This window comes from Populus trichocarpa, chromosome 17 (assembly GCF_000002775.5).
Source record: "Populus trichocarpa isolate Nisqually-1 chromosome 17, P.trichocarpa_v4.1, whole genome shotgun sequence".
Classification (NCBI taxonomy): domain Eukaryota; kingdom Viridiplantae; phylum Streptophyta; class Magnoliopsida; order Malpighiales; family Salicaceae; genus Populus; species Populus trichocarpa.
In genome coordinates this window covers 3,531,797-3,544,513 of record NC_037301.2, presented here as the reverse complement: position 1 = coordinate 3,544,513, position 12,717 = coordinate 3,531,797, and the positions used below count along the sequence as shown (strand labels likewise).

Here is a 12,717-nt window from a genome sequence, read left to right as displayed (position 1 = left end):
CTCCTCTAAAACAGGGGTGATGAACTTGCCCAGATTTTGTTGGCGATTCCTAAGTGAGTTTTCCGCCAACCTCCCTTCTCTTTTTCTTCTATGACATTTATTTTCTATGTTTTCCTACATTTTATGATTTCTCCCATTCTGAAATCATGAGCTATACCCATGGTTAATAATTTTATCTTTCGCTTCACATAACACGCATCAAACTCGTGAAGTCCCCTCCTATCAATTTTTTTTTCACACTTTTCCCTATTAGTGAGCTTTTCACTATAATTAATTCATGCATCAAGGTCATATATTACACCAGAATTCCTCTTCCCTCCCCTCAATTGACTTTTGGCCGAACTTGGCATAAGAGAACTAAGGGTTTTTTTTTTTTTCTAGTCAATTTGTTTTGCTTCATTCACTCATTGTTCACATCATATACATATTATAAATGTTCATCAACACAAATTTCAGAATTCCCTTCTTCCCCCATTCAATCCTCTCATGGCCGGCCACTCAAGCCTTTGAGTTAATAATTTTTCTTTAACAATTTTGTATGTTTTTCATGTTCAGAACATCTTATGTTAGCTCAACTAACTTTATTCTAATAATTTTTGCACTTCCCCTAATTTTCACTTAAGAATCCTAATTTATAAAATCTGAAATTAGTGCATAATTCTTAATTAATTGTTAAAATGTTTTTCACCATTAAGTCTAATGTCTATACCTTGAGAAATTTCAGAATTTCACTTCAATTTAGTTGAAGATTTTTGGCCTCTCCTCTCTTGCATGCAGCCAGCCATCTTCCCCTTTTTTCTCTAGTTTCTTCACTTGTTTTCCTTGTTAAAGTCCTTGTTAATAAGTGTCCTCTCTACTTAAGGGTATTAGGTTTGTATAGTTATAGAAGATTTGGTGTTTTTTCCTTTTTTTTTATGAAGAAAAATCTGCACCCCTCCTTTTTTTCTATGGCGTTCAGCCGGCCATGAAAGAGAAAGAAATGATGTATTTATAGCCTCATTCTTCCTAATTACACATTGACTTTTTCTTTTTCTTTTTTTTTCCCTTTACAATTGGAGTCACCCTCTTTATATCTTTCATATTTTTCTCATTTGATTTCTTAATTATTATATTTATTTATTTTGTATTTCATTTCATCATTCATTCATCATTTTTTTCGGGATTTTACATTTAATCATATAATTAAGTAAAAAATAGTCTTAATAATAGAAAGTTCTTAAACCAAATGGAGTCTATCACTCGGATTGTGGACTAAACAGGTTAAATCTTGAAATTTGAGTCAATCCAATATGTTGTTATCTCAATATTAAAAAAATCATCTTATTTTTTTTAAAAATCAAACCACGTTTTTACCGGTTATTCGGATTGTTTTCAGATCCACCGAGTAAAATGGATCATATTGAGGCAACTTCTACGCGATTTAATTTTAAATTCAAGCTAAATAAGAAGTCAAATTGAGAGGTTTCAAGATTAACACATTAAGTCAGATTTAATAATAATACTAAATATTTTTATATAAATTAATTTTTTTTATTAAAATTAATTTTTAATTTGAGCCGCAATATAAATCACCTTTTAAATTTAAACTAGTTCATGTTTCATAAATGCAGAAGACTGATAGGAATATTAATTCCCAATTACCCTTATTTCAATCAACAATAACGTGACATTATTTTACTATAATTTCCAAAGTGGGCTTACTTGGAATCCTAGATTTTTCTTAATAAATCAAACATTAAAAAAAATTTGAATAGATTTTTGAAATTAACAATTAAAATGTATTTACAGTTAAAATATTATTTATTAAAAAATTAAAATTTTTAATGTTTTTAAATTATTTTGATGTGTTAATATTAAAAATAAAATTTAAAAAATAAAAAAACTTATTTTGATATAATTATAAATAAAAAATATTTTAAAAAATAATAATTATCAAGAAAACAAAACATACATTTATAATTCACATCAAGATCCAATCATAAAAAAAGTCGTAAAAAATAATTCTTATGAACGCATTAGTTAAGAAAAACATTCTACTTAAAATCAATTGACGAAGCTTATTTTCAACGTGGTGCCTTCAGCACAAATTTCTTCACTTAAATTTTAATTCAAAATAATAATAATAATAATAACGTGAGTCATCGGAATCAAACCCGGGCAAGCCACGTGTATTCTTTAAGCCTTTTAAGACGCTACCGGCCACGAGGCACGCACTCCACTCCCAGCAGAGACAGTAGTAGTGGTAGTAGTCAAGTTCATGCAAGCGCCAGAGAATTCTAAAACCAAACAAATAGCGTTATGATCAATTTCCTAAAAAACGAACCAAAATCAAAGCATAATATCTTGATAACTTCGTATGCTCATAAAACTTCACCATGATCACCAGCAATAACCACCACCCCTCCACACGCCACCACCACCACTCCCAACACCGTCAGTCGCAGCATTTCAACCGTCACCGGAACTTCCGAAACCACCAAAACCAAAGCCTTTTTGTAGTCAGGCTTTTGTCCAACCACCGTAATAATAACCGCACGCAATCCCCACTCGAAACCCTAATTTCCCAATGTAACCCTAAACCTGACAAATCCGATACAAACCCCACGTCCGCCGTTGCTGCTCGTTTGTTTTTCCACGACCAGAGCGATGCTATCGCCGCCGTCGTCTTCCTCTGGGAACGGAGGCTGGCTGGGGATCATGTGTATACTCCGGTGACGGATTTTGATGTAAATGAAGGGGACTTGAATGAGAGGATTAGAGGTTTGTTTAAATTGTATGCAGAGAGGGTGTTAGAAGGGGAGGTAGTGAAGAAATTGGAGAGAAAGATTGAAAATTTGGCCGTGGAAATTGGTAAATTTACGAGCTTTTTCAAGCGGCCGAAAGGGGTTAGGGTTTATAGTGAGAATAAGGTGAAGAAGGAGGCGTTGAGGGTGGAAATGGAGGTGGTTGTGAAGAGGGTGGAGGAGTTTAGGAAGGGAATGAGGTGTTTGATGGATTGCATTGAAGGGAAGGAGATTGGTGATTTGGGGGTTTTGAGGGTTTATGATGAGGGTAATGGGAGAAAGATGGGAATTTTTTATTATTGGAGCAGGATTCATTTTCTGATATTGAGAGAGTGTAGAAGGGTAGAAAATGGGTTGCCTGTTTATGGGTTTAGGAGTGAGTTTTTGAAGATGCTGCGTTCACAGCAGGTATGATGATTAGTGTCTGGATATGTTAGCTTTTATTGTATTTAAAGGAATATGCGTTGATTGTTTCTGATTTGATTTTGTGCTTCAAGCTTAGTGGTATATGCTTCTTGTATTTAAAGGAGTATTATGATTTGAAATTCGACTTTAATCTTAGTTTGTGTGCTTATGCATATTCTTGTATGATCTCTTATGAATGGTTGGTATGTAGTTTTAGGAGCCGTTTTATGCAGGTGATTTTGTTTGGTGATTGTGTCTTAGGGGGTGTTTGGCCTTTTGTTTTAACTGGAGTTTTCAAAAATTTTGAATTTTTTTTTTGCTTCAAAATAATTCTTTTTTGGTGTTTTTGGATTGTTTTGATATGATGATGTCAAAAATATTATTTTTTTTAAAAAATTACTTTGATATATTTTCAAGTGAAAATACATTTTGAAAAACAACCGCAACCACTATCGCAAACAACCCCTTATAGTCACATATAGTTTTTTACCGAAATAAATAGTTGAAAGCGCAGTCGATCTTTAATACTTTTAGCGGGTCTTGGGTTGTAAAGCTTTGAATAATTAGAAGAAAGTATCTGGAGCTATGATGTTTTTATTATTCATTTAGAAGGTTATGTGAGGCTCAGTTGATTAGGAATGTGATCATTGATATGTCTATCCAGTTGAGATGCGGGTTTAATTGATTCGGAATGTAATCACTGACATGCCAGACTGGTTAAAGATAATTATGATGATAATTTACATTATAATGTGAACGGGAATGGTGTAGTTTATATATTGTTATCTAATTTGCTCATCTGGACTGTTTATCTGGCTATTAGCTTTCCAACTCTAGAAAAAGAATTAAGTACGTAGAAACTTAAAAGAACATTTGAATCTATACCTGCAAATGAAGACGCACCTTGATTGTTGATTGGCATGTCTGATGGAAACTAGAGCTGTTTTTTGTAGCTGCAGTTTTCTTGGTCTTGTTTCATGTCTTTGTTGGGATTTGGAATGATAATTGAATTAGTCAATGGTTTTTTTTTTTTTTTTTGCTGTCTGGCTTCAGAACTTAAATTTTGTTAAAAGTTGCATTAAAATAAGTTTATTAGTATGTCTTTATAACTTGTTGGTGTTGATAGATGTTTTGTCTTTCTCTTTTGACTTCTCCCACAGGTGATGGTCTTGATTGGAGAAACAGGTTCAGGGAAGAGTACGCAGTTGGCACAATTTATTGCTGATTCAGGAGTTGCATCAAGTGGTTCAATTTTGTGCACTCAACCCCGCAAAATTGCTGCTATATCCCTGGGAAAAAGGGTCGGTGAAGAATGCAATGGATGTTATGAAGATAATTCAATTATCTGCTACCCATCTTATTCATCTTCCCAGCAGTTTGGTTCGAAGGTAATATATATGACTGATCACTGTCTACTGCAAAACCTCATGAAAGATAAAAATTTGTTTGGAGTTTCGTGCATTATTGTAGATGAGGCTCATGAAAGAAGCTTGAATACTGATCTTCTTTTGGGCTTGCTAAAAGAATTACTTCAGGAAAGGCCTGACTTACAGCTAATTATAATGTCTGCAACAGTTGATGCAAGCAAATTATCCAGTTATTTCTTTGGCTGTGGAACATTTCATGTGTTGGGGAGAAGCTTTCCTGTTGAAATCAAATATGCTCCTGCTGCATCTAGAGAGTCCCTTGACCCCTTGCCGAGCTCCAATAATGCAGCTCCATATGTTTGTGATGTTGTTAAGATGGCAACGGAAATTCATGCAGCAGAGGAGGATGGGGCAATACTTGCTTTTTTGACTTCACAGGCAGAAGTAGAATGGGCATGTGAAAAGTTTCAGTCTCCCTCTGCAATTGCGCTCCCATTACATGGGAAGCTTTTCCATGAAGAGCAATGTCGTGTTTTTCAGAATTACCCAGGAAAGAGAAAAGTTGTTTTTGCTACAAATTTAGCGGAAACATCCATAACAATTCCAGGGGTCAAGTACGTGGTTGATTCTGGTTTAGTTAAAGATAGCAGGTTTGAATCTTCATCTGGTATGAATGTGCTCAGAGTTTCCAAGATCAGCCAAAGTTCTGCAAATCAACGAGCTGGCCGTGCTGGTAGAACAGATCCTGGCAAGTGTTACCGGTTGTACTCGGTTTCTGATTATCAGTCAATGGATTTGCATCAGGAACCTGAAATTTGTAAAGTTCATCTTGGCATTGCAGTTTTGAGGATTCTTGCCTCTGGTATTAAGAATGTGCTAGAGTTTGATTTTATTGATGCTCCAAGTGTGGATGCAATCAACAAGGCAATCAGGAACCTTGTTCAGTTAGGTGCTGTTGCCTGGAAACATGATGCTTTTGTATTAACTGCTGATGGACACTACTTAGTTAAATTGGGTATGGAGCCTCGACTTGGGAAAATTATTCTTGAAAGTCTCCGTTATGGTTTGCGCAAGGAGGGAGTTGTCCTTGCTGCAGCTATGGCAAATGCCAGTAACATTTTTTGCAGAGTGGGTACTTATGATGAGAAACTGAAGTCTGATTGCCTTAAGGTCCGGTTCTGCCATCACGATGGAGATCTCTTCACTTTGCTCTCCGTCTACAGGGAATGGGAGAGTTTACGGCAAGAGAATAGAAATAAATGGTGTTGGGAAAATAGAATCAATGCAAAAACTATGCGAAGATGCAGAGATACAGTATTGGAGTTGGAAAACTGTTTGAAAAATGAACTCAATATCATTATTCCAACTTACTGGCTTTGGGATCCTCTTGTTGCCTCTGTGCATGATGAAAACATGAAGAAGATTATACTTTCTTCACTAGCAGATAATGTAGCTATGTATTCTGGATATGATCGCCTTGGTTATGAGGTTGTTTTAAGTGGTGAATACTTCCAACTTCACCCTTCATGTTCATTACAAGTGTATAACCAGAAGCCACATTGGGTTGTCTTTGCTGAACTCTTGTCCATATCAAGTCAATATTTGGTTTGTGTTACAGCAATTGACTTTGACAGTTTATCTACCTTCATACATCCTTTATTTGATGTCTCAAAGATGGAATCTAGAAAACTGCAGTTGAGGGTGATAAAAGGATTTGGAGGTGTTGCTTTGAAACGGTTTTGTGGAAAGTCAAATAGTAGCTTGATAGCACTTGTTTCTCGCATGCGTGCTATTTACATGGATGAACGCATTGGAATTGAAATCAATGTGGGTGACAACGAGATTCAATTGTTTGCATCGTCCAAAGATATTGAAAAGATTTATGAATATGTCAATAATGCGTTAAGATATGAAACAAAGTGGTTAAGGAATGAATGCTTGGAGAAGTGCTTATATCATGAGGTACGGGCTGGTGCTTCCCCCCCTGTTGCACTTGTTGGAGCTGGTGCTGAAATTAAGCATCTGGAGTTGGGAAATAGATGTTTAACAGTGGATGTGCACCTTTCCAATGTGAATGTGGTAGATGACAAGGAAGTTTTGACATTCTTAGAGAAATCTGTATCTGGAATTTGTGGTTATAACAAATTCACGGGCATTGGACAGCATGGTGGTGATGCAGAAAGGTGGGGCAGGGTGTCATTCCTTACTCCTGAAGCAGCTAGAAAAGCTCTATATTTTAATGGATCCGAGTTATGTGGATGTGTACTTAAGTTGTCCCTGTCTCGGTCATCTGTTGGAGGTATTCGAAAGTCATCATTTGCTGCCGTAAAAGCAAAAATCAGTTGGCCACGCCGGTATAGCAAAGGGTATGCAATTGTCAGATGTGAAAGGAATGATGCCCAGTTCATTGTTGATGATTGCTTTAATGTTCTGATTGGAGGCAGGTTTGTTCAGTGTCAGACCAGCACAAGAGACATGAACTCTGTAGTTATCAGAGGACTGGATAAAGAAACTTCTGAAGCAGAAATTTTAGAAGTTCTGCACAAGACAACAAATAGGAGAATTTTGGATGTATTCCTAATCAGAGGAGATGAAGCAAATAATCATTCTGTTGATGCTTTTGAGCAAGCAATTCTCAAGGAAATTGCTCCTTTCATGCCTAGCCAGGGCCCTTTGAGCAATTACTGCCATGTTCAGGTCTTTGCCCCTGAGCCAAAGGATAGTTTCATGAAGGCTTGGATCACTTTTGATGGAAAATTACATTTGGAGGCAGCTAAAGCTCTGCAACATATGCAAGGAAAAGCACTTGCTGGTTGTTTTTCATGGCAGAAGATGCAATGCCAGCAGGTGTTCCATAGCTCTGCATCATGTTCTGCTTCTGTTTATGCATTCATTGAGAGGCAGCTGAATATTTTACTGAAAAGCTTCAAGTTTCGACCTGGTAATTCCCCTCACTCTGAAGGAGTTTGTGGTGAATTGTTTTTCTTTTTTGACTGAATGGATAAATTCTTAAAGCTAGATCTATCCTGGTAAATTTTTAAATAATCATTTCTGAAAGCAAGTTTGACAATCAAATGTTCTTTGAATTAAATCTCTTTTATTATGACCTGATATCCTGTATTGAGGTAATGTGAATTGTTTTCTTGTTTTTCTTGACTGATGGCCTAATTCTTTATGGTGGACCTGTCCTGGTAATCTCTTGAAACCATCTTCTTTAAAAGCTTTTTTTTTTTATCTTTTTGGCATCAAAGGATCTTGAGTTTGACAATCAATTTTTCTTTGAATAAGTACCTTTAATTATAGCTGGTTCATTTAAGTACTGATACAGAATTTCAAGCATATGTATGGGTCAAAACCATGAGCTTCAGGCCAATAGTGAAACTACATGAATGACTTTTGGATGGATGACACACTTTGGTCTTCGGAATATGGATCTTTAAGCATCTTTTGTTTGGGATGCACCAGTCCTCTTTCTTTTCCTTTTTAATTTTACTTGGTCTTGATATTGGTTTATTCTAAATTGGTTGTTTCTATTTTATTTTTTTACTTTCATCCCATCGAAGCAGTATGTGCAATGTGGCTCATGCTGTGAGGCTGTGAAGATTCAGTCCAAAATAGGATAAATTCCATTAAAGCCTGTTTAGATGCTTTAAGATTGATGTAGATAGTTTAATGTTTTTTAAACTTGATTGGGATTTGAGATTCTAGTGTAACCATGATAATTTTAGGTCTTACTTTCATTTTGGTTGATTGGATACAGTGAATTTGACCTCGAGTATCAGTCTGTATTGTAAGTGATGATAGGAGGAGTTGTTATGCCGCCTAAATTAGATTAATTAAGAACCAGCTTTGATTAGGGAATGCCAACTTTAGAGAGGTTGCTTTTAAGCTTGAGGTTGGAGTAGGCGGAAAAGTTACTTATAGTGTGTGTCAGACTTCAGAGTCATGGAACCTCCTTTGACCGATCACAGGGATCTAGTTTGTTTCCAGATCTGGTCCTGTTTTTTGTAGGATTCACCATGTACCTGTGGAGTGACATAGAGGAAGAAAGAACTGATAATTTTAGAATTAATTCATAGCCTAGGTCATATTCATGTGAGCAAGCCGCTGCCTATTTTTTCTACCAGCCTGGAATTCTTTGGATATATGCTTGAAGCATGGAGCACTAATTTTTACGATAAAATGTTATTTATAATTAGAATCTTTTGCTTCAACAATGGAATCTGACTTACCGCGATCTTTATGTATTACTCCATACAGTAACAAAATAACAAAATTGGGGTTTTCTTTTATTGAGTAGCTACTTTTTGGATGATTTAATTTGGTTTTTATATAATGTTTTTGGTTTTGTTAGGTTGTTATTATTGAAAACCCAAAAGAAAAATTCTAAATCAAACAAATGGAGAAACTGAACGCACACCCCTAGGCTTGACAATTTATATGGACGGGAATTATGGAGCTGATCAGTCCAGTAACAACTTGTTCCTCATTTTACATTATTGTTTAACCTAACTCCATGATTTAATACGAAATGTGCCAATTGTTTATTATTTCATGAACGTTGTTTGATAGTAATCAGGTGCTGACAAATTTGACTATGCAGGTGTGTGTTGCAATTTAGAAAGGAATGAGAATGGCTCTTATAGAGTGAAGATATCTGCTAATGCAACAAAGACAGTAGCTGAGTTGAGAAGGCCGCTGGAGCAACTGATGAATGGAAAGAAGGTAAATCATTGTAGCCTCACCCCATTGGTTCTGCAGCTTCTCTTTTCCAAAGATGGCATCATGCTTATGAAGTCACTGCAGCAAGAGATGGGAACATATATTCTCTTTGATAGGCAGAACCTCACTGTTAGGATCTTTGGCCCCGAGAAGAAAGTTGCTCTTACTGAACAGAAGTTGATAGCATCTCTTCTAGCCCTCCATGATAAGGAACAAACAGATATCCGCCTTCGAGGTGGAGCAATGCCGTATGATCTTATGAAAAAGGTGGTGGAGAAGTTTGGTCCTGACTTGCATGTGCTCAAAGAGACGTTCCCTGAGGCTGAATTTATGCTTAATACAAGGCGACATGTTATTTCTTTTTCTGGAAAAAAGGATCTGAGACTCCAAGTGGAGCAGATGATTCGTGACTTTGTGCGGTCTGTCGGTGTTAATGGATCCATCAAACGATATGAAGATGACAATATTGCCTGCCCTATTTGCCTTTGTGAGGTTGAGGACTGTTACCAGCTTGAGGCTTGTGGGCATAAATTCTGCCAGTCATGCTTGGTTGAACAGTTAGAGTCAGCAATGAGAGGACGTGATGGCTTCCCTGTAGGTTGTGCTCATGAAGGTTGTGGCATGCACATTTGGCTTACAGATCTGAAGTCTCTTTTACCATGTGAGAAGTTAGAGGATCTCTTCAGGGCCTCCTTGTCAGCCTTTGTGGCATCTAGTGGTGGAACTTACAGATTTTGCCCATCTCCTGATTGCCCTTCAGTATATCACGTAGCAAGTGGGATGGTTGGTGATCTATTTGTTTGTGGAGCATGCTATGCCGAGACATGTACAAGGTGCCATGTGGAGTATCATCCATTCGTATCATGTGAAAAATACAAGGAGCTCAAGGAGGATCCTGACATGTCCTTGAAGGAATGGTGCAAGGGAAAAGAGCATGTTAGAAACTGCCCAGTATGTGGATACACAATTGAGAAGGTAGATGGCTGCAACCACATTGAGTGCAGATGTGGGAAACACATCTGCTGGGTCTGCTTGGAGGTCTTTATGAGCGGTGATGACTGCTATGCGCACTTGAGGTCTGTACATCCTGCTACATTATAAAACCTGTACTGACTACATTGTAAGTTATTTGTATATATAAGTATATGATATCCACACATGTATAATTTAGAAATATTACATGCATATCAGTTGTTCCGTGCCTCATGTTTTTCATACTTGCATTAGCCTTCTTTCCTATGAATCTAGCACATTACTGTTTCTAATTTTGAGGTCTTCAAAACTCGTTTTTGCTGCTCAAGATTTGGTTTCTCTTTTTGTAAAATGAAAAAATAGAACCACTGAAGTGAGCCCCCCCTTTTTTTTCTTTTTTTCTTTCTATTGTCGATTACTGACTGGAAAATTGTCAACTGAAACTTTTGTATCCCTTGTTGATAAATCCAATTTCACACTGATACTGCAGTATATTTGTTTGTCTTGTGGCTGAAAACAATCAGAGTGACCTCCTTCTCGACCACAATCCATGAATCTTCTGTAGGCTATGTGTACCTAGAGGAAAAAATATCTATGAATATACTATCCTCGTCATTTTGAATAGACTATCTTTGTTTTTTGCTTTGTTTCAAATTTAGTGGGTTGGATTTTATAGTTAGCTGCAGTTGTTTACAAGTTTAGTGAATTCTTTTGATTTTATAGTTAGAATCAGTTTCTCAGAAGTTTAGTCACAATTCTATTGCTATTTGCTTTGTTCAGGCACCTTTTATTTTATAATGAAATTAACATTATCTCTGATAAGCATTCTCAAATATGAATGATTGCATAATTACAGAGAACTGGAGGAGGTCCATATAGATTCATTTCTTAATGCAAAGAAACATATGCTTTTGCTTGTGTTAATAGTGGCAACTGATAATCTCTCCCCTTTTACTTTCCTCGAGAGTTTTGCTGCACAATCGTTTCTATTACAGGGTCAACCATTATCTTCAAGTCATCAATGTCATGCTTCACAGCATCCACCTGCATGTTTTATCTAGAAAAAGAAAAAAGATTGACATTTGTTCAACAAATGCATGCATGTTTTCAAGTTTTGTTCTTCCAGTTTCTTTGAACTTTATGCTATTAATGGCAGTTGAAATCTCTTGTAGCAACTCACCTTGTGAATAAAGTCTTGAGTTAGTTTAGCATCATGTGCAGTTGCTTTCGTAACGTGTTCTATCAACAAAGCTGTTTCCTTCAGTTTTCCGTTTTCAGGCAGCACTTCTGCCACCTCTTCTGATACCTTCTCCGCCACTGTTGCCACCTTTTCTATCTCCTCAGCTACATGTTCAACCTCGTCTACAATAATATCCGCCTCTCCTAAAATAAAATTCTCCCAAGTTGATAAAGAAGACTTAGTAAATTAACGAGCATACATTAGGAACTCATGTACCTTCTATCCTTTTCAGCTCCTCCCTTTTTTGCTTCCAAAAAGGCAGGAGGATGGACAGTATAGATCCCAAGATCCATTTTGCCCTGCATGGAGTGACGTTTCTTGCAATGTTATTCCTCAAATAATAATTCCTCAATTCATGTGGTGGAAGCTTGTGGCTTAAAATCCCAAGTGCAAAGTGAATTCATACCAAGTGGGGAAGTTGCTTCCAGGAGGATTTGGAACCGGTGGTACAACCTTGTCGCTCTTCATCCTAGATCATAAAAAGAAAAAAAAATAAAATTGCATCAATATTTGTTAGATAAATAAAATCAAGCTATTGAAATAAATAAAAATTTTGAACTAAGACAACAAAACAATGAACTTCAAGAAGGATAACAACATGTTGAAATGAGATCGTCTCCATTTATTGCTATTGGCAACGATTAACTGTAATCCTTGGTGCATAGATAAACCTTGTCCGATCTTGGACACTGTAGAACCAGACCCGCAGCTGTGAGAAACATTGCCGGAGCTGCCTCTGTAACGATGAATTAGTTCCAGAAAACTTCGTACATTGTAAGAAGGCCAAGAACCTTTAGCAGACATAGTGAAATGATAATATTTGAAACGTTCAAAAACCCTTCATTATAAGCTGCATAAAGGGCAGATTGTGTGCTGTATTTAGGCAGGTGATTGATGCATTTTTCATGTGAGGATCCTTGCAGGATAAAGATTTTGAAATTGCAAAAGATAGAATACGAGCACGCCAAGTAATGATGTGTATTTTGGTCACTTCAAGCTATTGTTTTACATCTAACGAAAGGCTTAGAGTGTGCCGTTCTCCTGACTGTTCCTTGCAAGCTAAAACTTGTTATTACTCATTCAAGCCTTTTTTCCTTAGGGCTTTCGCGAACTTTTCTTACCTTTTTTTTTGTTGAATTTCCATGCGACGGAGAAGAGAGAAAATGACAATCCTTGAATCTTAGACTCTCGTAATTTTCTTTTGAATTAGGGAAAATCCAAGAACCTA

At 36.6% G+C, this 12,717-nt stretch overlaps 2 protein-coding genes across 6 annotated transcripts; one reads left to right on the top strand and one right to left on the bottom strand.

Moving 5' to 3' along the window:
• Positions 1 to 2,209: 2,209 nt before the first annotated feature.
• Positions 2,210 to 10,542, top strand: LOC7461259 (ATP-dependent RNA helicase DEAH11, chloroplastic). Its single transcript, XM_024588266.2, has 3 exons — positions 2,210 to 3,191; positions 4,349 to 7,496; positions 9,159 to 10,542. The coding sequence occupies exons 1-3, from the start codon at positions 2,376 to 2,378 to the stop codon at positions 10,376 to 10,378; spliced, it is 5,184 nt and encodes a 1,727-aa protein (XP_024444034.2). The 5' UTR covers positions 2,210 to 2,375; the 3' UTR covers positions 10,379 to 10,542.
• LOC7461258 (uncharacterized) lies at positions 9,076 to 12,459 on the bottom strand. Of its 5 annotated transcripts, XR_008057710.1 has the most exons (6): positions 12,088 to 12,438; positions 11,896 to 11,958; positions 11,706 to 11,788; positions 11,430 to 11,632; positions 10,458 to 10,825; positions 9,076 to 10,381 (listed from the first exon to the last, which is right to left on the bottom strand). XR_008057710.1 is itself a non-coding variant. In XM_024588268.2 (5 exons), the coding sequence occupies exons 1-5, from the start codon at positions 12,291 to 12,293 to the stop codon at positions 10,655 to 10,657; spliced, it is 705 nt and encodes a 234-aa protein (XP_024444036.1). In that variant the 5' UTR covers positions 12,294 to 12,459; the 3' UTR covers positions 9,076 to 10,654. The 5 variants fall into 5 exon arrangements, 4 of the variants coding, with proteins under 4 accessions (XP_024444036.1, XP_024444035.1, XP_006373042.2 ...); XM_024588268.2 differs by having other exon boundaries at positions 9,076 to 10,825; positions 11,430 to 11,611; positions 12,088 to 12,459; XM_024588267.2 differs by having other exon boundaries at positions 9,076 to 10,825.
• Between the last annotated feature and the right edge of the window lie 258 nt (positions 12,460 to 12,717).